Consider the following 25,363-nt stretch of genomic DNA (forward strand, 5'->3'; position numbering starts at 1 on the left):
AATAAGTCAGACAGAGACAAATAATGTATGATTTTACTTATATGTGGAATGTAAAAAAAAAAAAAACCCAAAATAAATGAATAAAGAAAGCAAACCTCATAGATACAGAGAACAGATTAGTGGTTGTGAGAGGGGAAAGGAGTTGGGCGTGGGAGAAATGCGTAAACGGGGTCAAGAGGTACACACTTCCAGATGTAAAATAAATGAATCATCATGGGGATGTAATGTACAGCATGGTTATTATAGTCAATAATATTGCACCGCATATGTGAAAGTTGCCAAGAGAACTCCTCTTAAAAGTTCTCATCACAAGGATAGAAAAGAAGAATTTTTTTTTCTTTGTATGGTGAAGGATGGTAACCAGCCTGATTGTGATGATCACTTCACATGAATACAAATCTCGAATGATTCTGTTGTACGTCTGAAACTAATATAGTATTATATCAATTTAAAAAAATGAAAAATTTAATTTCAATTTTAAAAAATGAAAGAAAATCAATAAAAGTTTATATATGTAAACAAGACATGTCTGTTAAGAGTGATATCTGTTCTTTTATTGACTTTATAAGTTTACTTACTCCAGTTTAGAAAAATTCAGTGTTGCATTTCAGGAGTCATAGCATTTTTGGCCAAATAATGTCTCTGTTACTATAGGTGATGTATTATTCCTTTGTGGAAATTTGATTTAAGAAACTAAAACTAAAACTTCATCAGGCCAAATTCTGTTCTATGTAGTGCTGGAATCAAATGGGAATTTCACAAGTTTAATAGAAAGCTGTCTTTAAGCAGTTGAGTATTTGTTAAACATCAGGTATTTTAGAAGGGGGTTGACATCATAATTGCACTAGCAATTGAGCATAAGGATATCTCAAAACTGCCACATATGGTGTTGTGAGGTTTCTGTTTTTTCATTTAAGTTTTCTTTATATACTAAGTGTGTTTAGTAAAATAAATACCTCATTTAAGAGGTTTCATACCAGAGAACATTTGAATACTAGAATTAAAAATAGGTGCTTTCTGGGGTGCCTGGGTAGGGCAGGCGTTGGGCGTCTGCCTTCGGCTCAGGGTGTGATCCCGGCGTTCTGGGATTGAGTCCCACATCGGGCTCCTCCACTGGGAGCCTGCTTCTTCCTCTCCCACTCCCCTGCTGTGTTTCCTCTCTCGCTGGCTGTCTCTCTGTCACATAAATAAATAAAATCTTTTAAAAAAAAATAGGTGCTTTCTGTCCATGCATATTAATTTTATTTTGGTCTATAAGTTTTCTTGTTGGCATTTGATATTTCTAAACTATATAACAAAATAACTAAAATTTCCTACAAAATTAAGATTATTTGACATTTTAAATTTTTACTAAAGGTGATAGTTTTACTGGAATTTGCAAGTTGCTGGAAACATGCCTTTGACCATTTTGAGATATTAGAACATGATCTATTTGTAAAGAAAGGGGAAAAAAACCCTCAACATAATACGTTTTAAAATTGTTCCAACTCTTTTTCTATGCAAAAGTAGCTCAGGCTAGACATAATTTGAGAATATTTAGGAGCAAAAGAACAATAATACCATTGAATGTATGGAGTTTTAAACTTTTGTGCAAATAAATTTCTTATGCTTTTATGATGGGATAGTTTTCTAAATGGCCGTTTAAACCTATAGCATTCAGTGCTTACAGTAATTTATTCTTGGCTCTAAATTTTGCTTTCTTTCCTTCAGTCAGAATAACTTTGGTTAATTTTCTTTATATAATGAGAAAGGAGTAATTGAGAAGGCATGAGTGTATCTAGCACGGGGACATTCAGGAAGTATTATGTTGCAGAGAGGGAATAAAGAGTTCCATTGTTACTGAATTGAGTTCAATTCTTTAAGATTCTTTTCTCTTCAGACATTTCAAAAGAATCATTTGAAATAAAGACTATAACTTTGAAAATGAAAGCTTACCAATGTAGTTAGGGAAAGTTGGGATAAGAAAATAAATTTTAGATAAGACTTCAAAATTTCTTAGAGTATGTTTATTCTTCTATACATCCTCCAAAATGATTCTTCTAAAACATAAACCTTGTCAGTAAATTCTCTGCTTAAAACCCTGCAGTGGTTCCACGTGGTTTCAGCATAAACTCTGATGTTAGCTCCTGGGATCTGCACCCGGTTCTACCAGCATTACCAGTATTCAACATGCTCTATGCTTTTGTTCTTGCAATTTTTTTCCATTTATAATACACTGGTTTCCTTTCCTCTTCTGTTCCTACACATCTGTAACTGTAACTTCTGTCAAGTCTTTGAGATACTCCCCACTCTTCCAGTTCCCACTATCAGAACTAGAGGCTCCTGCTCTGTGTTCTCAAACTTCTATTAAAGCACCTTTCGGTTTTCTCATGTATTGTTTATAGATCTCTTTTCCACTAGATCGTGAGTCACCTGAAGGCAAGGGAAATGTCTTGTTTTTGTAGTTTTAACATGTAGCACAGAAAAGGCAGTTGGTGGTTACACAAGAAATGTTTGTTTTATTAACTGATTAACACTTAATAAACATTTAGTGTATACCTAGGTAAGAACAACATTCAAATAGATTTGGGGGAAATACATAGAAATCAGCGCCTAGCACGGAATGTGAACAGTAAATGCTAACCAATTGATGTCATTGTCTTCAGCTTTTGGGAAACTTGAAATTAAAGTAGGCAAAATAAACACTCCAAACACGCTATCCAAAAGAGTTATATTCAGCATACGTATTTTCCTTTCTTGTGAAGCTCAGGTCCCAGGAGGCATTTTTTGACTGCTACAACTTCATATTTATCTCCATATTTCTGTCTTTTCTGCACAATCCAGTCTGGTTCCAAATCTACTCTTCCTTGAACTTATTCATTAATTTGTAGATGTACATTTTGTCTTTCTTTCTGATTATAAAGATTATATGTTCTTTTAGGGCAGGGATTGCATCTTCGATTTCTTTGAAGTTTCTCTGTAGGACCTAGTGAGAAGCCGCACACATAGTTTGTCCTCGAAAACGTTTGTGGAATGAATAAAAGCAAATTCACATTGTTAAACATTGTAAATACTACATAAATAAATGTACCTTTGTATTAAGTCACAAAAAAGCAATTCCTCAAAATATTTTTGTGCAAATTTTGCTATGGGTGAATACCATACAAAAACGTTTTATTGCAGTTAATAGGATTCTTTAAAATGTAATGGGGTGTTGATTGCCTTGAGGATATTAGTAAAAAAATGTTATTTAGGTTTAATTTGATAAAGACCTGGGGAGCAAGAAACACATTGCTTTCTTCACTTATATCATGGTATTTGCTCTTCTGTCTCTTTTTGACGTTTGGAATATAGAGTTACTACAAGGGACAACTTACCAATATTGCATAGGCCTGTGACAAGTTTAAACTTAGGATTCAAAGCCTACTGATAGAAGTGAATGCTTTCTTTGATGATCCCCCATCACCACCAGGGTAAGCAGATCAGCCTCTTGATGGACTCTGGGAATTTGAAGGTGAAAAATTTTTTATTTTGAGTACCAAAGCTGAGAGAAATAGAGATCACATATTATTATATATGGCAAAGCTGTCTTACAGTATCTATTACTCATCTCAGAGTTTCCAAATACCTCATGCTACTTAACCTAAGTATCTGAAAATTCACTGACATGGTTAAGCTGGGGTCAAAAATTGTGTGACCTGGAATTAAGATTTTGGAGTGAACAGTCTATATCTCATAGGTACTTGAGAAAATTATCTATGAAACAGTAATAATTAGCAACGCTTGTGAAAATGTTAGTCCAAGTAATAAATATAATTATTTTATTTCAGGTGTTGAGTGGTATTTGTAAATCATGCATCTTTGAATTTAAATTGACAGTATTCTGCAGGTTCTAGGAACTATAAGTTAAAGCCATACCCCCTTTTTTATTTTATGGTAGTGTTGTGATACTTCCAAAAAATTTAGCTATATATTTTGAGAAAGATTTTTCATCCATATATTTTATGTTGTTGTAGTTTATAGACTTAATTGAATAGTTTAGAAAAAATAAGGTGACTTTTTCACAGAATCATAATATATTGGAACTATGTCTGTGAGGGATCCAGTAGTCTAGCTTCTTTATACATACCTGTGGCTACATCTAGAGCCTCTTGACTCCAAATACAGCACCTTCCAATACATGCTGTTGTTCTGCTAAAGAAAAATCCATTTCTTAAGCTACTAAAATTTGATGAGTAGAAATTCTTTCTCTTAAATCTCTCTTGAAACCATATTTACAACTTTGTTATAGACATGAAAACCTGAATATATTTTTCCTCACCCCAGATTTTCACACCTAAATCTGAAGTTGTCATACAAAATCACTTTTATTTCTGACTTTCCAGTTTCTGTTATTTTCCAAGTTATCACCCTTGAGATCCTGGTGTCATCATTGACCTTTTCACCCTCCCTGTCCCAGTAGTTATCAAATCCTGTTGATTCTTCTTTGGGGATGTCCCTTGAATATGTCCCTTCATTTCCATCCTCAACATTACTTCTCAAGGACCATCTAAACTATTATAATATGCTTTCAGATAGTGTTCCTGCTGCCAGCATCTCTCTGATCCTGCTTATCCCACACACAAGACGTGGCTGGTGGTCCTAAAACACCACTTTTTTATTTTCAAAAAGATTAGTAGCTCCATTTTGCTTGCAATGGTAAGCCCCAAATTGTTAGATTGCTATTCAAAATCTTTAATTGGCTGCTCTCAAACCGTATTCAATTCCTGTCTTCCAGAAACCTCTGCCTCCATGAAGCAAGTCTGTCATTTTAACTTAAATGATTTGGAGCTTTGAACACATAGAATTTTCCTTTCTCTCTGCTTACCCTAATTCTCCCTTTCAGCCTGACTAAAACATCACCTCCTCTGTGAAGCCTTCTAGGATAATCCAGTTCATGGTGATCACTCTGTCTTTTGAACTTCTGTAATATATATTAACTCCACCATTCATTTAGAAATTTATTATGTACTGCTTTGTGACCTTTATGCATCTCGGTATTGAATTTTCTCTTATAATTTACACTGCTGTTTAAACTCAGGTCCTGTCTTATTTCCCTTATTATGTTTAAAACTCCTTAGAGGCAGGAATATATATTTTCTGTCCTCTGAGTGGATTTACTATAAAGCTAATAAAGTTTATGCTTCAGGGCCCCTTGCATGGGTTCCTTCTAAGGTCCTATGTCTAATTTTATATTTCTTTTTTCCAGACAGGGTCCTCCCAATTGGATAAGCTTCTGCCCCACAAACCCTGGATCCAACCCTGAATAGAAATGATAGTTAACGGTTCATATTCATTGTGTGCTTATGTTGAGGCACTGTATTGCCATAGTATTTGTGTTTAGCTACAGACAGAAAGAACTCCTGTCCTCCATCCCACCCAAACCACAATATAATTAATTACATTAATTTTCCAATTTATAATAATAACAAATACAGAAATCTAGGAGAAGCAAGCACACACAAAGCAGGAGAAAATATAGGATCTCTCTGAACAGTTTCCTTTGCCCCCCACCCCAAGTCCTGGTAAAGACAAAGTTCCAGCAGGCCTCAGTCATAGAGCTGAATAATTTGTTATGCCATAGTTCTTTTATGGTTGGGATTAATGTTATCATTCAAAAATAATCTTATACGAGCAATAATGTATCCTTAACCAGAAATATTTGGAGATTTCTGAATCCTCCTGATTCTCAAGTTGTTCTCAGCATCAGAGGGTCATAGACTCATTTGGTAGGGTGGGGAAATGGAGGCACCTCAGTGCACAGAATGCTCCAAGCAGAATCTTTGTCTCCAGTTTGACAGCATTCTGGCAAGTACTTTACAAATATTGTTCCATATAATCCTCACAGCAATCCTGTGAGATAGATATGGTTACTATCATCATTTTACAAAATTGGAAGCAGAGGCTCAGAGAAGTTCATTATCTTGCCTAAGATCACATAATACATAAATAATGGAGCTGGTACTCAAAGCCAGATCTGATTTGATTTGATTTGATTTGATTTTTTTTATCTTATTTTTTAAAAAAGATTTTGACAGAGAGAGAGAGACAGTAAGAAAGGGAACACAAACAGGGGGAGTGCGAGAGGGAGAAGCAGGCTACCCTCTGAGCAGGGAGCCCGATGCAAGGCTCCATCCTAGGACCCTGGAATCATCACCTGAGCCAAAGGCAGACACTTAACAACTGAGCCACCCAGGCGACTCTAGGTCTGGTTTTAGAACTAGAATTTTAAAAATTTCTTAGTAAAGTGATTATAGTAGACAGATTTGCTTGTTATTATCTTTTTTAAAAAATTCTTTTTGAAATCTTCTTTTCATTTACTTATATCCTTCAGGTCTGTTCATTGATATTAGTTTTGAAAAATATGCTGGGGGGGGGCGTGGGGGAAAGATTCCAGTGAGAAAAGTTTAGAAAGCGTTGCAAACTCTATTTGTCCCTTGGAGAGTCACTATAAATATTAGCATACTAGTAACTCCAAAATCCTTCAGAAGAGAAATCTGTTTTATATTATTAACCCAAAATATCACAAACATATTTCCCCACTGTACTTTTTTATTTTGCATAACAGTGATATCGATAGCAATGGCAACTGCCACTTATTGAGTATTTACTATGTGCCAGACACTATTCTAAATACTTCATGCATTAGTCCTATGATCCAGATATTATTTTATCTTTATTTCATAGATTAGGAAACGGAGGCATAAGGCAGTTAAGAAATTTGCCCAAGATCACATAAGTGAAGTAGGCATAATTTGAACTCAACTACTATTCTAAGCTGGCTCCCACATTTAATATTTACCATCTACAAAAGTTCTGTGGAATTAGTGTTTCAGTGAAATCACTCTGGGAAACAATTGGAACAGGATATATATATATATATATATATATATATATATATATATATATATAATTTATATATATGTAAATTTGGAATAAAATATTTTGTATGGACAACAGATAAATTGCTTTAACATTTAATAGTCACAAGGTTGTGAGAATAGTACATTGAATTTTCTAATAGTTTGCAGTAATATTGAATATAAAACTTTTATTTTTTAAGGTCTAGATTTCCCTTCTTTAGAATGTGACTTTTTATAAATGTTTACTTTCTTGATTTTTTTCTGGATTAAATTTCTCAGTACGATGATTGTTTTTTATTTGCAATTGTTGAATCATTTTTGTTTGTTTTCTGCAAAAAGCTTTATTGTTTCCATTTGGTCCCCAGCTTGGGAGAGGACCTCAGAGTGGTTAAAAAGCTACCTAGTGGCTGCCTGGAGAGGCTCAGGCAGAAGCCCTGACAGGAGGGGGATGCCAGTCAGGCCCATCAAGGGCCAGTGGGTTCTGGAGGCTCCTTGCATTCTTGAAGATGAGCTTTTCCAGGAGACACTGGCCCCTCCTCATCTAGGAAGTGGTTCTCCAGGAAGTCACAGAGATGCAGGTCTGGAATGCTGGGCATGCAGATACAAAACAGCCTGGTTCAGGGTCTTCTCTAGACCATGGCAGCTTCTATGGCATCCAGGGTTTTACCTCACTCATCCTGGGACAACTTCTGCATATTTTAGAAGAGGGCACAGCTGCTGAGCTGGTTTTGCATCAAGAGATGTTGGTGCCCTTGAGCTTCTCAGCCAAGTCCAGCCAAGTCTCTGAGAAGCCACCATGCCTTCGAGGGCCACATTGTCATGGTCAAAATAGAAGCCTAGAGAGAAGTAGGAGTAGGAGGCTTGAAGATGCATGTTGATCAGGCAGTTGAGGGCAGCCTCCACCCTGGAAGAGTAATTATGAATGTGGGCGCTCATGGTTGATTGGCAATAAGGAGCTATGCTCAAAATATGATGTTGGCTTATTGCCAGAGGCAGAGGATAGCTGAGAAGATGGTTCCAAAAGTTGCTACTGGAAAAGAAGTTGGAGGGTGGTCTGAGGCTGAAAGAAGGGGCATTCTTGGGTCTCTTTGCTTCAAACACTGTTGAAGCAAGAGACAGATTCATGGAACGCTAGGTGCACTGCCTTGAAACATTGTTTTGTTTTGTTTTTGTAAAGCAAGAGGGAAAAGTACCTCGAGGTAGAACTCTGCTGATAAATTCTCTTTTCATGCATACTAAGCTGCTTGCTGCTTTAGGGTAGCTTTCCAAATAGTTTTTAAAAAATCATTAAACTCTCAAACATTCTGTTTGGTTTGCAAAATATGGATGAGTCTCACCCATATGTATTATTGTAGACATTGTACAAAGTTAGAACCATTAAAGAAACTATGCAATTCCTCCGAAATGCAAAATCACACAGGTGACAAAGATTATGGTATTTCCTAAGGCTGACCAACTTCCTGATTTAAATTCATCAGGACTGGTAACTTCATGAAACTAGTCTCAAAGATCTGAACACTGTAGAGAGCTTCCAGGTAGTCACGATACCCAGTGTCTTTTAGTATATTATTATTGGAATATTAATTCAACTTCACTAAATAAGTTCTGTACCTCCCCCATGCTTTATAGACTTTAAATCAACAAGCAAACAGAGTTTAGAAGATAATTTCCTAATGAGATGAACTTTGAGCTCCAAAGCTTTTGTTTTAAGCTTTAAAATTGTAAAATTTAAAGCAATCAATTCAGTTGTGTCCAGGGCATCACTCATTTCTACACAAAGTCCGTATAAAGGTATATGGATTCTCCTGGTCCTAATTTTGCTGGACAAACAGTATTGATATCTGTAAAGATGTTCAGTCAAGGAGTATGGTATAGAGATGCATTGCATGGCTATAGCCTTAAAGAAAAAAATTCTTAATTAGTCATTTTGGATAGTTAAATACAATTTTACCATGCTGAAAAAGAACTTAACGCGTTCAGTCTTTTTGAATCACTTCACATTCTGCCTGTTGGAAATGCTACACTGGACTTTTCTGTATGATAGCCAGTCATCTAAGGATGTTCGTTACCTCCTCAAATAAACCTCATCCACAGATTCCCGTATCTTTCAGTGAAGTTTTTCCTTAAAGTGCTTATTTATGCTGTGCTCTTATTCCAAGGCTTGTTTTGTAATTTCTTAGATGCAATAAATTAGCAAATTCAGTTTGATGTAGCTGAGTCATGAACCTATAATTTTTCTAAAAAGATCACAAATTTTGTGTATTTTTCTCCTTTGGATGATAAAAGATAATTCTATACATTATAAAATACTTAGGATAGAATAAAAGATACGTACATAAATAAAAGTCATCTGTAATATTACTACCCAGATAAAGTCACAGTTCACCTTTGGATGTATAACCGAGCATCCCAATCAATGGATGAAAATGGCCAGCAGATTTTTTTGAGCTTACAATGTGTTTTTACAATTTACAAGACTCAGAATGCCTCTCATGGTTATAGTGCATGCCTGGTCCTCTGCGTATTTGAGCATGCGATCTCTAGAATCACAGTGCAGCATTTAAAAAAAAACAAACACAACATTATCATATTGTTGTAGAAAATAACCAGAAGCAATCAGCATTAGATTTCTAGATTTCTTTCAGTCTCAAGTCCCAGTCAGATAATTTGCTTTCCACCACATTCCTCTTCCTTAGAGGAAAAAGGGGAAGTGGCAGAAGGAACCACCATACTATTCTTGGATTTGGCACTACTAGCATTGCTAAAATGCTTCATCAGTTTGGATGTGTACGCCTAAACTTTTGTGCATCTATCAAGCAGTTCTGATCCTCATTTCTTTCATTGAAGCAAACTGTGAGGTGATAAAATGAGCCCATCTAATAAGGCATTTTTTTTTTCTTTTTTCAGTGAGGCATTTTAAGGCACCTTATTGTTTTAGATAACAAGAGCAACAATAATGACTAGCATTAACATAATGCTTACATTGTGCCAAATGTCATTCTAAACACTTTTCACATTTCAAACCCTTTAGCCACATCATAATCCACTTTACAGATGAGGCAGCGTACCTCTTTTGGATAACTTGACCAAGGTCTCACACCTCGAATGTGGAAGAGTCTAAATTTGAATCCTGGCAGTCTGGCTTCAGAGTCCATGCTCTTTAATACCTGTGCTATACTGCCTCTGTAATAACTTAATAATAATTATATTAACTTGAATTGCTAGTATAATTTCTTAAAAATGAATCAGTTCTTCATTTTTATTGTGTGGGCATTTACATCTCAAAGAGAATAATTTCAATGAGTAAAACCCAAATGTTTTGTGGACAAAACATTAAAAATATGAAACAAAAAAATAGTTCCCAAAGTTGAAAATCTTGACTATTCATAAGACTTGAAATATTTTTACTTATAAACTTACACTGTACCTCTATATATTTTGTAACTAAGCAAAATTGAAAGTCTCCTGTATTCCTCAGAATTCTTTTATTTGTAAGTGGAAGAAGTAAAACTAAAGGAAATGTGAACAGAAAGAGAGAATTGCTGCCTCAGGAACTTAAGAAGATGAGGATTAGCTGGCCTGCTTCAGTTTGCCTCAATCCAAAGATTAGAGTGATGGAAACTGGTATTTTTCTCTTCTTCTTTTCTCACATCCCCATGTCTAACCCTCCCCCCAGTTCATCTCTACATCTCTTCTATATCTCTGTATCTTTCTTAATTCTTTCCTCCCGTAGAGAAGGGCTTCTTTTATGAGGTGGTGGTGAGGGAGATGACTTAGGCAGTTGAAAATTCGCAATAATCCTAAATTAGCCACTATAAAGGAAATAGATTTCTTCTTCCCACTTCAGTATGTAAGGAGGCTGTGATACTATAATTGGCAACTTGTGCCTAAATCACACAGTGAGAAGGGTAAAGAGGAGTTCTTCAAAGGCTAGAAGGCTTTTGAAAAAAAGGGAGAAGGAAAATGTGATAAGGAGAAGTAACTTGTGTCCATTATATCTCCACATCTCCAGTACAGTCATTGTATAATTCTTAAATGTAAATCTTGGTGTGTTATTTAAATTCATTATGTTTTCTTTTTTCTTTTCCATCTGCAACCCTGGCTTTTGGCAGATTTTCTGGAATACTGAAAAACAAATGTGCATAAGCCATTTTGCCATACACCAAGAACTAAAATAAGTTGTTGGGATATAAGAGTGAAATTATTAATATTTTAATTTGTTCTGAGGGGGTGCCTGGGTGGCACAGCGGTTAAGTGTCTGCCTTTGGCTCAGGGCATGATCCCGGCATTGTGGGATCGAGCCCCACATCAGGCTCTTCCACTATGAGCCTGCTTCTTCCTCTCCCACTCCCCCTGCTTGTGTTCCCTCTCTCGCTGGCTGTCCCTATCTCTGTCGAATAAATAAATAAAATCTTTAAAAAAAAATAAAAATAAATAAAAGCATTTGTCTTGTGTAGCCCTGAGATTAATAAGAAAATCAAGAGTTTATCATTTTGAGTTTTTCAAGTCCTTAAGTGTTAAGACTTCTCTGAGTAGCTAACAGGTATGTTTAATTAACTCACCACATTTATTGCCAATTTAAAGATTTTATTTAGATTATATAGAGAAGTAGGCATTTTACTGTAAGTAGTTTTTTAAAATTACTACATATTTTTATTAATTTCAAATTTTTAAAATTATTGTTCACTTAGCCAATATATAGTACATCATTAGTTTGTAAGTAGTTTTAAAAAAGTATTTTAGGGGCGCCTGGGTGGCACAGCGGTTGAGCGTCTGCCTTCGGCTCAGGGCGTGATCCCGGCGTTCTGGGATCGAGCCCCACATCAGGCTCCTCCGCTATGAGCCTGCTTCTTCCTCTCCCACTCCCCCTGCCTGTGTTCCCTCTCTCGCTGGCTGTCTGTATCTCTGTCGAATAAATAAATAAAATCTTAAAAAAAAAAAAAGTATTTTAATTAGTTAACATACAGTGTTATATTAGTTTTAAGTGTAAGAATAGAGTGATTCAACACTTTCATACAACACCCGGGGCTCATCACAGCAAGTGCACTTCTTAATTCCTATCACCTATTTAACCCATCCCTCCACTCACTTCCTCTCTGGTGACCATCAGTTTGTTCTGTTTAATTAAGAGTCTGTTTCTTGGTTTGTCTCTCTCTCTTTTTTCCCTTTGCTCATTTGTTTTCTTTCTTAAATTCCACATATCAGGGGTGCCTGTGTGGCTCTGTCGGTTGAGTGTCCAATTCTTAATTTCAGTTCAGGTTACCATCTCAGGATTGAGAAATTGAGTCCTCCATCAGGCTTGCGCTCAGCTCAGAGTTTACTTGAGGTTCTGTCTCTCCTTGTCCCTCTGCCCCTGCCCCTGCTCACACTCTCTCTCCTTCTCTCTTTCTCAAATAAATAAATAAATAAATAAAATCTTAAAATTCCACACATCAATGAAATCACAGGGTATTTGTCTTTCTGTGACTGACTTATTTCACTTAGCATTATCCTGTCTAGCTCCAGCCATGTTGTTGCAAATGGCAAGATTTCATTCTTTTTTAGGGCTGAGTAATATATATATATATATATATATATATATATATATATATATATCACTTCTTCTTTATCCACTCATCAGTCAGTGGACACTTGGACTGCTTCCATAATCTGCTATTTAAAATAATGCTGCAGTAAGCATAGGAGTGCTGTATACCTTTGAATTAGTGTTTTTGTATTCTTTGGGTAAATACCCCATAGTGCAATTGCTGGATCATGTAGGGTAGTTCTATTTTTAACTATTGGAGGAAACTCTATACTGTTTTCCACAGTGACTGCACCAATTTGTATTCCCACCAACAGTGCAAGAGGGTTCCTTTTTCTTCATACCCTCCCCAACACCTGTTGTTTCTTGTGTTGTTGATTTTTACTGTAAGTAGTTATTGCCTGTATAGCAGTCCTTATCTTTCTAAGACAGCATCCTGGAAGGAATTAGATTATCTTGATATGTTAGAAGTTACGCTTTAGTTAATTTACTTTTTTAAGATTTATTTGAGAGAGAGAGAGAGAAAGAGAGTGCGGGGGTGGGACAGAGGGAAAAGGAAAGGGATAGGACCTCAAGCCAACTACCCACTAAGCACGGAGTCCAATGCAGGGGCTTGATCTCACGACCCCGAGATCAAGACCTGAGCCAAAACCAACAGTTGGACCCCCAACTGACTGAGCCATCCAGGCACCCCTTCATTTAATCTTAATAGAGTATTTTTTCCATGTAGTTAGTTTTTAATTCTTGAAATTAATGTCTGTAGTAAAGAAAATGAAATCATTTTAAATATGTGTTGATTACTGATTCATTTATTTAAAACACTTTTTTTTTTGGAGTGCTTACTATGTTCCAGGTGCTCTTTTAGGCAGTAGAGCTACAGTAATGAAAAAAATAGGCAAAAATCCTTCCTTCATGGAACTTTTATCCAATGAATTATAGTACGTAGATTATAATATGAATGGTTGTATTATTGACATTATTTTATAGATACTATGTGATTGACTTATAAATAACATTTATTGAGGATTTACCAGGCAATGCTAATCACATTGCATATTATTATCTTATTTGGTTTTAACCTGGGAAGAAAGCGTTTTGTTATGTTTTGTTTTGTTTTTAAAGATTTTATTTATTTGACAGAGAGAGACACAGCAAGAGAGGGAACACAAGCAGGGGAAGTGGGAGAGGGAGAAGCAGTCTTTCCACTGAGCAGGGAGCCTGATGCGGGGCTCGATCCCAGGACCCTGGGATCATGACCTGAGCCAAAGGCAGACCCTTAACAACTGAGCCACCCAGACGCCCCAGAAAGCATTGTTATTTTGCCCATTTTATAGGTGAGGAAACTGCAGTGTAAGAAACTGAAGTATACTAAGTGGCAGAGCAGGAATTCAAACCCAGACTCATTCAACCCAGAAGCCTGCACTCTTAACAATAGGCTTATATCATTTCCAGTGCCCAGAGCAGGTATAGAGTAGGGCCTCAATAAACAATATTTGAATGAAAGTATTTCTGATGCCCACTTGTAACAATGGTATTGTGTTAGGCAGTAGAGACAGTGCAAAGATGAGCATGATATAGTCATTTATGTTATTTGCTTTAATTAAACTTATTAATAAATTGGAGGGAGCCATTAACTAAGATGTTTGTAAGGTGACAGAATCTAGGGGAGATATAAATATAAGTATGGCAAAAGTCAACAGGTATCATGTTATAAATTAGGATAGTAAGTTACTCTGTGATTGTAACATGAATCAATCAAGCAGTCTAAAACTGCTACCATAAATGAGGAATGAAAGGTATTTTGAATTCCAGTAAAATTAATCTCAAAACCATGAGATATAATTTTATATCAATACTCTGAATCTGGAGCTTGCCCTCTAGATTTTCAAACATATTTGTTTGAAAGATGTTGTGATTATTTTTTGCTTTTTTAGAAAGGGAAGAACATGTGAACTTGGTATTATAAAGCAGTTTTTTTCCTGGTTACTCAGATGTATCTCCCAGTAATCTATTTCTTGGTTGTAAGTTAAAATTATCTTTTCTTTACTCCTTCCTCTTCTTTGCCTCATCCTGTCCTGCTTCCCATTTCCTCATCTTCCTCCCAACTTTCCTTTTCCTACCTGATATAGAATTACAGAATGTTAGGCTGGAAGAAACTTTAAGGGCCATCTATTCAAAACTTTTGTTCAGTTCAAAAATCCCTCCTTCTATTTTTTTGGCAGAGGACATTATCTAACCTTTGAAAAACAGATCTTGGGGCTCCTGGGTGGCTCAGTCAGCTAAGCATCTGACTCTCTGTTTTGGTTTAAGTTGTGGTCTCAGGATCATAGGATTGGGCCCTGCATCAGGCTCTCCACTTAGCATAGAATCTGCTTGAGATTCTTTCTCCCTCGTCCTTTGCTCCTTCCTTGCTTGCACAGTCTTTTTCTCTCTCTCAAATAAATAAAATCTTAAAAAAAAAAAAGTAAATCTAGTATTGGAAGTACAGTAGCTTCTAATTAGAAAGAATGCCATTGTTAGAAAGCGATTTTCTATATTTAATTGAAACTCACTTCTATATATTTTCAAGATGTTGTTCCTAGTTTTGCCTTTTGGATTAACAAAAACAAGTTTTATTTTTGATCTATATGATAAGTTTGGCCAAAACCTAGCCACAGGGCCACATTTAGCTGCAGGGGAAGCCAAGAAATGTCCCCTCCAGCCAGGCAGTCATTAGGTAAACCTAATGGTATCTATTATGAAAAGGTAGCAGGGAAGAATAGATACTGATGGACAATCATCAGTAATACTGCATGTAGAAAACAGGAAAACAAATAAAACAAAATCATGTTCTGTATTCTTTTATGTGATGGTTAGTCAGGTGTGGCCACAAGAGGAGACACAGAAGAAGCTCAGGAAAACGAAGTTTATTATATGCATAGGTCCTAGAAACAGAGGCGTGACATGCCACAAAGGACCACATGGGAAAACACTAGCATCTGTGAGGAGGCAGAAGGGACAAGAGCTAGGGGAGCACCTAGGCCACTGCCTTTATTGGGGTTTCTGAGAGAAAGGCAAGGCAGGACAAGGAAAACACTTTAGGATTGGTTAGTCTGAATATTTTTGGTGAGCTCTAAGCTTTAAAAGAGGTCCCTAGTTGCCTGGTACCTGGCCCCGGGATGGTTAAGGCAGAGGAATATTTCCTCTTGAGTTGAATGGCCAGATAGAAGAGGAATGGCTTTGAATTGATTAGTGTATGTATAAAGGACAAGCTCCCAGGTGGGCCTTTTGCTATATCTCTAAGAATTGGATAGCCCAGGGGGCCAATCTCTCTCCAAACAGAAATGATTTTTTAAAGATGTTAAAACATAATAATATATAGAAAATAAAATATGTAAATAGTATATATCACTGTAAGAAATTTAAAATTTGAAGTCAAACAGTGTTAATTGAGTGACATTTTTTGCTCATTATTACAAATGAACTAAGCATGTTAATAATTAAGTTTAAAGAAATAAAAATTTTAAAAAATGTATGGAAACAAACGAAAATGAAACACAGCAGTGCAGAACCTTTGGGATGCAGCAAACTTGGTTCTAAGCGGGAAGTATATAGCAAAACAGGCCTCTCTCAAGAAACAGGAAAAGTCCCAAATACACAATCTAACCTTACCTAAAGGAGCTGTAAAATGAAAAACAAATAAAGCCTAAATCCAGCAAGAGAAGAGAAATAAAAAAGATTAGAACATAAATCAATGACATAGAACTCAAATGAACAGTAGAACAGATCAACGGAACTCGGAACTGGTTCTTTGAAAGAATTAGTAAGATTGATAAAGCCCTAGCCAGACTTAACAAAAAGAAAAGAGAAAGGACCCAAATAAAATCATGAATGAAAGAGGAGAGATCCCGACCAACACCGAAGAAATGCAAAGAATTACAAGAGAATATTATCATCAATTACATGTCAACAAATTAGGCAATCTGGAGGAAATGTATACATGCCTAGAAACATATAAACTACCAAAACTGAAACAGGAAGAAATAGAAAATCTGAGCAGACCCATAACCAGCAAAGAAATTGAATCAGTAATCAAAAATCTCCCAACAAACAAGAATCCAGGGCCAGGTGGCTTCCCAGGGGAATTCTACCAAACATTTAAAGAAGAATTAATACCTATTCTTCCGAAGCTGTTTCAAAAAACAGAAATGGAAAGAAATTTCCAAACTCTTTCTATGAGGCCAGCATTACCTTAATCCCAAAACCAGACAAAGGCCTCACCAAAAAGAAGAATTACAGACCAACATCCCTGATAAAGATGGATGCAAAAATTCTCACCAAGATACTGGCTAATAGGATTATTCACAACCAGGTGGGATTTATTCCTGGGATATAAGGGTGATAACCACAAGTCAATCAAGGGTGATAAGCCACATTAATAAAAGAAAGGACAAGAACCATATGATCCTCTCAATTGATGCAGGAAGAGCATTTGACAAAATACAGCCTCCTTTCTTGTTAAAAAAAAAAAACTCTCTGCCGTGTAGGGATAGAAGGAACATACCTCAATACCATAAAAACCATATATGAAAAACCCACAGTAAATATCATTCTCAATGGGGAAAAACTGAGAGCTTTCCCCTAAGGTCAGAAACATGACAGGCATGTCCATTATCACAACTCTTGTTCAACATAGTACAGGAAGTTTCAACCTCAGCAATCAGACAACAAAAAGAAATTAAAAAAAAAAAACCATCAAGATCAGCAAGGAAGAAGTCAAACTTTCACTCTTCACAGATAACATGATACTCTACATAGAAAACCAGAAGACTTCACCAAAAAATTGCTAGAACTGATAGAGGAATTCAGCAATGTCACAGGAAATAAAATCAATGCACAGAAGTCAGTCGCATTTCTATACACAAACAATGAGGTAGAAAAAAAAAATCAAGGAATCAATCCCGTTTACAATTGCTCCAAAACCCATTAGATGCCTAGGAATAAACCTAACCAAAGAGGTAAAAGATCTGTACTATGAAAACTACAGAACATTTATGAGAGAAATTGCGGAAGTCACAAAGAAATGGAAAAACATTCCACGTTCATGGATCGGAAGAACAGATGTTGAAATATCAATACTCCCAAAAGCAATCTACACATTCAATGCAATCCTTATCAAAATACAAACAGCATTTTTCATAGAGCTGGAACAAACAATTGTGAAATTTGTATGGAACCAGAAAAGACCCCAAATAGCCAAACTAATGTTGAAAAAGAAGACCAAAGCTGGAGGCATCACAATTCCAGACTTTAAGCTGTATTACAAAGCTGTAATCATCAAGGCAGTATGGTACTGCCACAAAAACAGACACATAGATCAATGGAACAGAATAAGGAGCCTAGATATGGACCCTCAACTAATTTTTGACAAAGCAGGAGAGAATATCCAATGGAAAAAAGACAGTCTCTTCAACAAATGGTGTTGGGAAAATTGGACAGCCATATGCTGAAGAATGAAACTGGATCACTTTCTTACTGCATACATAAAAATAAACAAAAAGATGAAAGGATCAGATATAGGATGAAAGACCCAAATATGAGACAGGAATCCATCAAAATCCTAGATGAGAACACAGCCAGCAACTTCTTTGACCTTGGATGAGGCAACTTCTTGCTAAACACATCTCCAAAGGCAAGGAAAACAAAAACAAAAATGAACTATTGGGATTTCATCAAGATCATAACTTTTGCCCTGCAAAAGAAACAGTTTACAAAACTAAAAGGCAACATACATAATGAGAGAAGATATTTGCAAATGTCTTATCAGATAAAGGGCTGGTATCTAAAATCTATAAAGAACTTATCAAATTCAACACCCCCAAAACAAAAAAATCCAGTTAAGAAATGTGCAGAAGACATGAACAGACATTTGTCCAAAGAATGCATACAAATGGCTAAAAGACACATGAAAAATGCTTAACCTCACTCATCATCAAGGAAATACAAATCAAAACCACAATGAGATACCACCTCACATGGGTCAGAATGGCTAAAATTAACAGCTCAGGAAAGAACAGATGGTGAGGATTTGGAGAAAGGGGAACCCTCTTACGCTGTTGGTGGGAATGCAAACTGGTATAGCCACCTTGGAAGACAGTATGGAGGTTCCTCAAAAAGTTAAAAATAGAGCTACCCTGGGGCGCCTGGGTGGCACAGCGGTTAAGCATCTGCCTTCGGCTCAGGGCGTGATCCCGGCGTTCTGGGATCGAGCCCCACGTCAGGCTCTTCCGCTATGAGCCTGCTTCTTCCTCTCCCATTCCCCCTGCTTGTGTTCCCTCTCTCGCTGGCTGTCTCTATCTCTGTCGAATAAATAAATAAATAAATCTTTAAAAAAAAAAAAAAGAAAAAAAAATAGAGCTACCCTATGACCCAGCAATTGCACTATTAGGTATTTATCCTAAGGATTCAAAAATAGTGATTTAAAGGGGCACATGTACCCAATGTTCATAGCATCAATGTCCGCAATAGCCAAAATATGGAAGGAGCCCGGAAGTCCATCAACTGATGAATGGATAAAGAAGATATGGTGTGTATATCCAATGGAATATTTCTCAGCCATCCAAAAGAATTAAATCTTGCCATTTGCAACAGCGTGGATGGAACTAGAGGCTATTATGCTAAACAAAATAAGTCAGTCAGAGAAAGACAAATATCATGATTTCACTTGTATGTGGAATTTAAGAAACAAAACAGATGAACATAGGGGAAGGGTAGGAAAAATAAGGTGAAAACAGAGAGGGACAAAAACCATGAGAGACTCTTAACTATAGGAGACAAACTGAGGGTTGCTGGAGGGGAGACGTGTGGAGTGATGGGGTAACTGGGTGATGGGCATTAAGGAGGGCACTTGATGGAATGAGCACTGGGTTTTATATGCAACTGATGAATCACAAAATTCTACCCCTGAAACTAACAATACACTATATGTTAATTAAATTGAATTTAAATTTAAAAAAATTTTTAAAAGAAATAAAATTAAAATTCTGTAATTTAATTAGCTTATGTTACCAACTTTGAACACTACTAATTTAATTTTTAATATAAAAAACATCATGGCTGGGAATCTGAATTCCTTTGGGGGGATCTGAATTCTTAAGAAATACTTCCAAGATATTCATTCCTTAAGATATTTGATGAGACAAGTTTAGTTTCTTTCTTTTTTTTAAAAATAATAATTTTTTATTATGTTAGCCACCATACAGTACATCCCTAGTTTTCGATGTAATGTTCCATGATTCATTACTTGTGTATAACACCCAGTGCACCATGCAATACATGCCCTTGTAAATATGACATTAGGCAAGTATGTACTTAATGCAGACTTTGGTTGAAATGCACACATCTCTTATGTGAATGGCAATAATTGACTGGGTTGCACAGATGCTGGTACATTGCCATCTCTGACTATTTTGTGAGTGGAATACTTGAGCGTATCATGTACAATATGTTGAACATTATTAACATGAATCCAAACAGCTGGTCCTAAAATTGATATTCTTTTATCTGGCAATTTACTTCCTCTGTTAATAGAAATAGAGCTGAAAATTTAGATGAAGTTTAGATTTATGGGTAATGTTTAGCTTTTTAATAGTAGGTTTTTTAGCAGTTGAAGAAATTTATGTAATCTACACAAGTGGGAAAAAAAATCCTCTTCCTTTTAACTATGTCAATGCAAATACTCTGTGTCCCACCACCATTTGTTCATAGCTCCAATCAGTGAAGTAGCCTACAGTTTTCTGAGAATGAGCAACTGGAAAATCATGAATAAGATTAGAGAAAAATGAAAATTGGATGCCATTTTAATTTGAAAATGACTGAATTGCTGGCCTACTTTCAACTTTATCATTATGATTCTGTTTTTGTGCACTTAGGCATGGACAGCACCTAGTCCTACTGCTTTCCAGAGGAGTACTTTCTAGTGAGTACTACAAATTTTTGCTGAATCAAACCAACCTTTGTTTTAATATCACTGTATTTTTAAAGGCAGGTTTAAATGTTTTTAGAAATGTGAATATTTATATACTTGTTTAATCTTTATTTCCTTCTCTGAAATTATGGGAAAGGGAACAAAATAAGGAAGTTCAAGGGCTTGAGTAGGGCTGATATGCCTGAGGTTAATTTTTTTTTTTTTTTTTTTTGTAATGAATCACTGGTTTGGGTGGTTTATGGGTAGGTCATTAGTAAGGCTTGTTGTTTTATATGTGCCCTTGCACATTGGATTTAATAATGATAGAATTTCTTCTGGGGATAGAATTTCTACTCAGATCCCTAACAGGAGCAGCAGAGAACAGTGTGTACTTAGTTGGAAAATCTTATATAAACTGAGAACACTTTCAACAGTGAAGAAGCATAATTTATTTTTTAAAGTGAAATATTTCCAAACCACTGAAAAGCACATAAAATAATCACACTCACCACCTAGATTTAACCTTTATCACCTGGAGTTGACAGATATTGAAAAGTAAATCATTATAAACAGACCCAGTGTCCGTCTCTTATGCCTTTCCCTTCCCTCATTCCTTTCCTCTTCTTACCTTTTCCAGTTTTTTCAATTTTCTCTTTTCTAAGTTGGTCTATATCATTTCCATATATTTTCTTGCTTTTTAAACATGTGCATATCCATAAAACTGTTATATTTTGTATATTTTAAAACTTTATGAAGTGATATATTCTTTTTAATAAATTGGGAAGAGCTGTTAACTAAGATGTTTTTGTGAATAGCAGATACACACACACAGGGCAAAAGCCAAATATTTTGCAATGGTTCACTCATTTTGTGTGTGTGTGTGTTCACTCATTTTATTTTTTTATTTTTAAAGATTTTATTTATTTATTTATTTATTTATTTATTTATTTATTTATTTATTGGAGAGAGTGTGTGTGTGTGTTCACTCATTTTATTTTTTTATTTTTAAAGATTTTATTTATTTATTTATTTATTTATTTATTTATTTATTTATTTATGGGAGAGAGAGACAGAGACAGAGACAGAGTGCATGCCCTTGGAAAGGAGAAACAGAAGGAGAGGGACAAGTAGACTCAGTACTGAGTATCGAGCCCGACACAGGGCTCAATCTCAAAACCCCGAAGATTATGACCTGAACCGAAATCAAGTCAGATGCCTAACTGACTGAGCCACCTAAGCGCACCTGTGTTCACACATTTTAATTGCTGCTTTTCATTCCAATACATAAAATTCCTATGTTCCTCAACTAGTGGACAAATTGTTTCCATGGATTTAAAAAAATTATTATTTAAAAAAACTATTTGTAAAATGCACATGGTTTAAAAATCAACTGAAGGGCTTATAGGAGTAAATACAGTATTTCTTTGTCCCACTATTCTTCACTCCAGCCTTATTCCCACATACAACTGCTTTCAGGAATTTTAATGGCCCTTCCTGGTTTCCATATGTAAAGTACTTGGGCGGTGTCTTGGTGGGTTCTTTTTAAGCATTAAGACACAAGAGTATGATGTATCTCTTTTTTCTACTAAGAAATGCATTAAGATGTAAATTCTCTGCTGTTAAGGCTATCTCAGTCAAAGAGTGTGTGATAAGAAGGCCAAGATTAGAGATTTGCTATATATGTTGGCCATTTATTATTTGCGTGTTCCATGACTATAGATAGACAACAATCCTCACTTTTGTCAGCTTTTCACATGTGTAGTCTGTTGGTTTCAAGCTTTTCAGGAAATACGGAAGCAAGGAAAAAACCAGATGCCTATTATAAAGCTGCTGACAGTGGTAAAAAATAGAGGATTTAGGAGCTGAAATAATGACCCATCTGTAAGAATCATAACAAACTATTGGGGAGTTCTTTTCCAACTCTAGCAACAAAATTCTCAGCAAGGGACCACCAGTAGAAATATCATTGGAATTTATAAAGGGTTGCATATTCTTTTAGGAAGGTGTGTTTTACTTTGTTTTGTTATTTAAGTTTTGGAACAAGGGGAAATAACAAAGAAGTGACTCAACGTCTATTGGCTATTTTGTTTAAGAAAAAGTTATGGAAGGCTTTTTTGAATTGGAGGACATTTGCATTAATATTATGTTGTAAAATATTTCCAAGACTATTACTTCAAAGTGGTAGTAAGTAGAAAAATTTATAAGGGCTATGTATTGGTGATAAAAAAGAAATAGGTAGGAAGGAAGATAATAGTTTTTTTCCAATGCTAAAAGAATAATTTATTTTCTGCCATTTATTTCCCTCTGAACCATTAGAGATATAGCCCTATTTAAAAAAAAAATACTTTATTGTGGTAAGGACAAAAAGAGATCTACCATCCTATTTAAAGTTTACGTTATTGTTGATTGTAGGTGCAATGTTGTATATAGCCAATTTCTAGAGCTAATTCATCTTCCTAAACTGAAACTTTATGCCTGTTGATTAGTAACTCTCTATTTTACATTCCTCTAGACGCTGGCAAACACCATTCCACTCTGATTCTATATGAATTTGACTGTTTTAGATATTTCATATAAGTGGAATCATACAGGACTTGTCTTTCTTGGACTGGCTTATTATTTCACTTAGCATAGTGTCTTGATTCATCCATGTTGTTGCATATTGCAGAATTTCCTTCTTTTTAAAAATCTGAGTAATATTCCATTGTATTCATATGCCGTATTTTCTTTATTCATTCGTGGAGGGTAATAAGAGAAGTAGCAAGACATACTAAAGATTGACTTATCTATTGAAAATCATATATCAGTACTGCTTATAGAAATTTCTGTGATGTTGGAAAATGTTCTATGTATGCTCTGTCCAAAACAGGAGCCACTAGCCACATGTGGCTTTTGAGTACTTAAAATGTGGCTATTGCAACTGGGAAAATAAATTTTAGCTATTATTTCATTTTAATTAATTTAAATTTAAGTTTAAATTGCCAGGTTTGGCTAATGGCTACAATATTGGACAGTGAAGTTCTAGAGAAAGTATCACATATAGGCATAGAGTTTTCTTTTTCCTTTTAAATATAGTTGTGTTGGTCAATTTTTAATGGGTTTGAGAAGATACAAATAGAACTAGTATTTCAATTGTGAAAGTAGAAAGAGTAAAGTTATAAAAGGAATGTAATAAAGAACAAATATATGCATTGTCTGAGAACTACTTAACAGAAAACATGCTGCTGGTTTAATACCATTAAATTACATATGCGTGTGTTTATGTATATAAAAATAAAAAAATTAACATAGTCACACTAAGCTACAGAATATGAAGATATGCTACTAACTTAATACCATTAAATAGTGTGTATATATACTTATAGATACATGATATGTATTATATTGGATAAGAAATAATATATGTACTAAAGTCAGCTCTAGAAGATGTATCATAATATTGATGAAAATTAAGGAGTAATTTCAAATTGTGATCTCATGCATGTTCATGCTATCTACCAGTAAATATGCATTCAGAGTAATTTCAGAGTAAATAGAGAAAAGAACAGAGAGAATGATAGAGGGAAAGTACCATTAAAACAACTCAAGGGTCTCTTGGGAGACAGGATGCTGCTTGGTAAAATTGTGAAGAGAGGCTAGAAAAAGGAACAAAACATTTCTTGAATTCTATCCTTTTGGAGTATTTTGCATAGGATGAACCAGAATTGACAGATGCCTGCTTTCAGTAATGAGAATTCGTTCTGTGCAGTGTTCCAATAAAGAAAATGTATTAACAGATGATTGATATAAAGTAAGACTAGAAAAGGATTGAAATAGAATTTTCCACAAGGTAGATGATGAACATTGGAATTAAATTGATGTGGGTTCAAACTCCAGCTTCGTTGCTTACTTGTGTGACTTTGGATTAGTGACCTAATCTTTCCAACACTGTTTCCTTGTCAATGGGTTAGAGTGAATAAAAATATTCATTTTAAAGGGCTTTGGAAATGATGAAATGAGATAATGAATGTCAAGCACTATACAAAATGTTTGATACATAAAGTAAGCCCTCAAAATCTAGTTAATATTAACTATTGATGAAAATATTTATAAATTAGAAGAACCAGAATTTCCTGTTTCAGAGCATTGCAAATGCCATGTGGTACATTTCAGTATGGTCCTGAAAATATGACTTAGAAAATGCTTATGAAAAAGAGATGCTATCCAAATACAGATGGATGGAGGTATGGATAATTCCTAAGAGGAAAGTGTGAAATTTATGAATTTGAAGTTAAGGAGATTATTAAAGAAGATGTGAAAATTTGATTGTAATTTAAAATCTAAGGAGGAAGATGATTAAAATGGAGAAAATGCTCCTTAAAAAAATGAAGGTTTATGGAGTGGGAACAAAGCTTGTGTTGATGGGAAGTAGAAATGGAGAAGTTGCTTTGTGGTAGAATGCTCAAATGCTCTTAGGCTTTCTGGGAACAAGGCAAAGATAAAATCATCCATCATGATCACTGGGGTCCTACATGCAAAGGGATAAACTCCATCAAAGACTTATCTGAAGGCTTTTTACTCATTATTATATCCCAGTCATGAAAGAAGAAACTTTCAAGAAGTGGCAAGAAATCAGAAATCAATGAGATACTTATATATGCTGTACATCTATTATTTAGAAAGCCTTCTTCTGATCCATCTCTGAAGTGTTCTCCTTAACCTTTTCCTGTTTGATTTCTAGAAGGAAAATTCTACACTTGCAGCTCCTTTTTTCTCAAATGTGTTTATTTCTTAAACTCTTTTTTGGGTAATTACCTGTTGAAGTTATCTTGGTCAGTAGAATGTAATGAATCTTCTTATTCTTCTTGATTTCTATGTAGCATGTGACATTGCTGATAATTCCTTTCTTCTTGAGATTCTTTTCAGGATTTTCTTATTTCTCCTCTGATTTGCTCTTTTTGATCTCATTCTTTTCTTTTCTCCCGGTCTTCCCAATAATGTCTTCTCTTTGTTTTTGCTGTCAAGTCTCTTGTC

General features: G+C 35.3%; 1 protein-coding gene across 5 annotated transcripts in view; it reads left to right on the top strand.

Moving 5' to 3' along the window:
* The window catches only part of CUNH4orf33 (chromosome unknown C4orf33 homolog), a 153,564-nt gene that overhangs the window by 57,757 nt on the left and 70,444 nt on the right, over nt 1-25,363 (top strand). For 2 of the 5 annotated variants that reach the window (XM_057310069.1, XM_057310068.1), the window contains exon 7: nt 20,316-20,518. In XM_057310069.1, coding sequence (XP_057166052.1) covers nt 20,316-20,475 — 160 coding nt within the window. In that variant the 3' untranslated portion in view covers nt 20,476-20,518. Of the gene's footprint in view, nt 1-20,315; nt 20,524-25,363 lie in introns of those variants that run through there. The other 3 variants (XM_057310071.1, XM_057310070.1, XR_008958627.1) reach the window with 2 other exon arrangements.

This window comes from Ursus arctos, unplaced genomic scaffold (genome assembly GCF_023065955.2).
Source record: "Ursus arctos isolate Adak ecotype North America unplaced genomic scaffold, UrsArc2.0 scaffold_11, whole genome shotgun sequence".
Lineage (NCBI taxonomy): Eukaryota > Metazoa > Chordata > Mammalia > Carnivora > Ursidae > Ursus > Ursus arctos.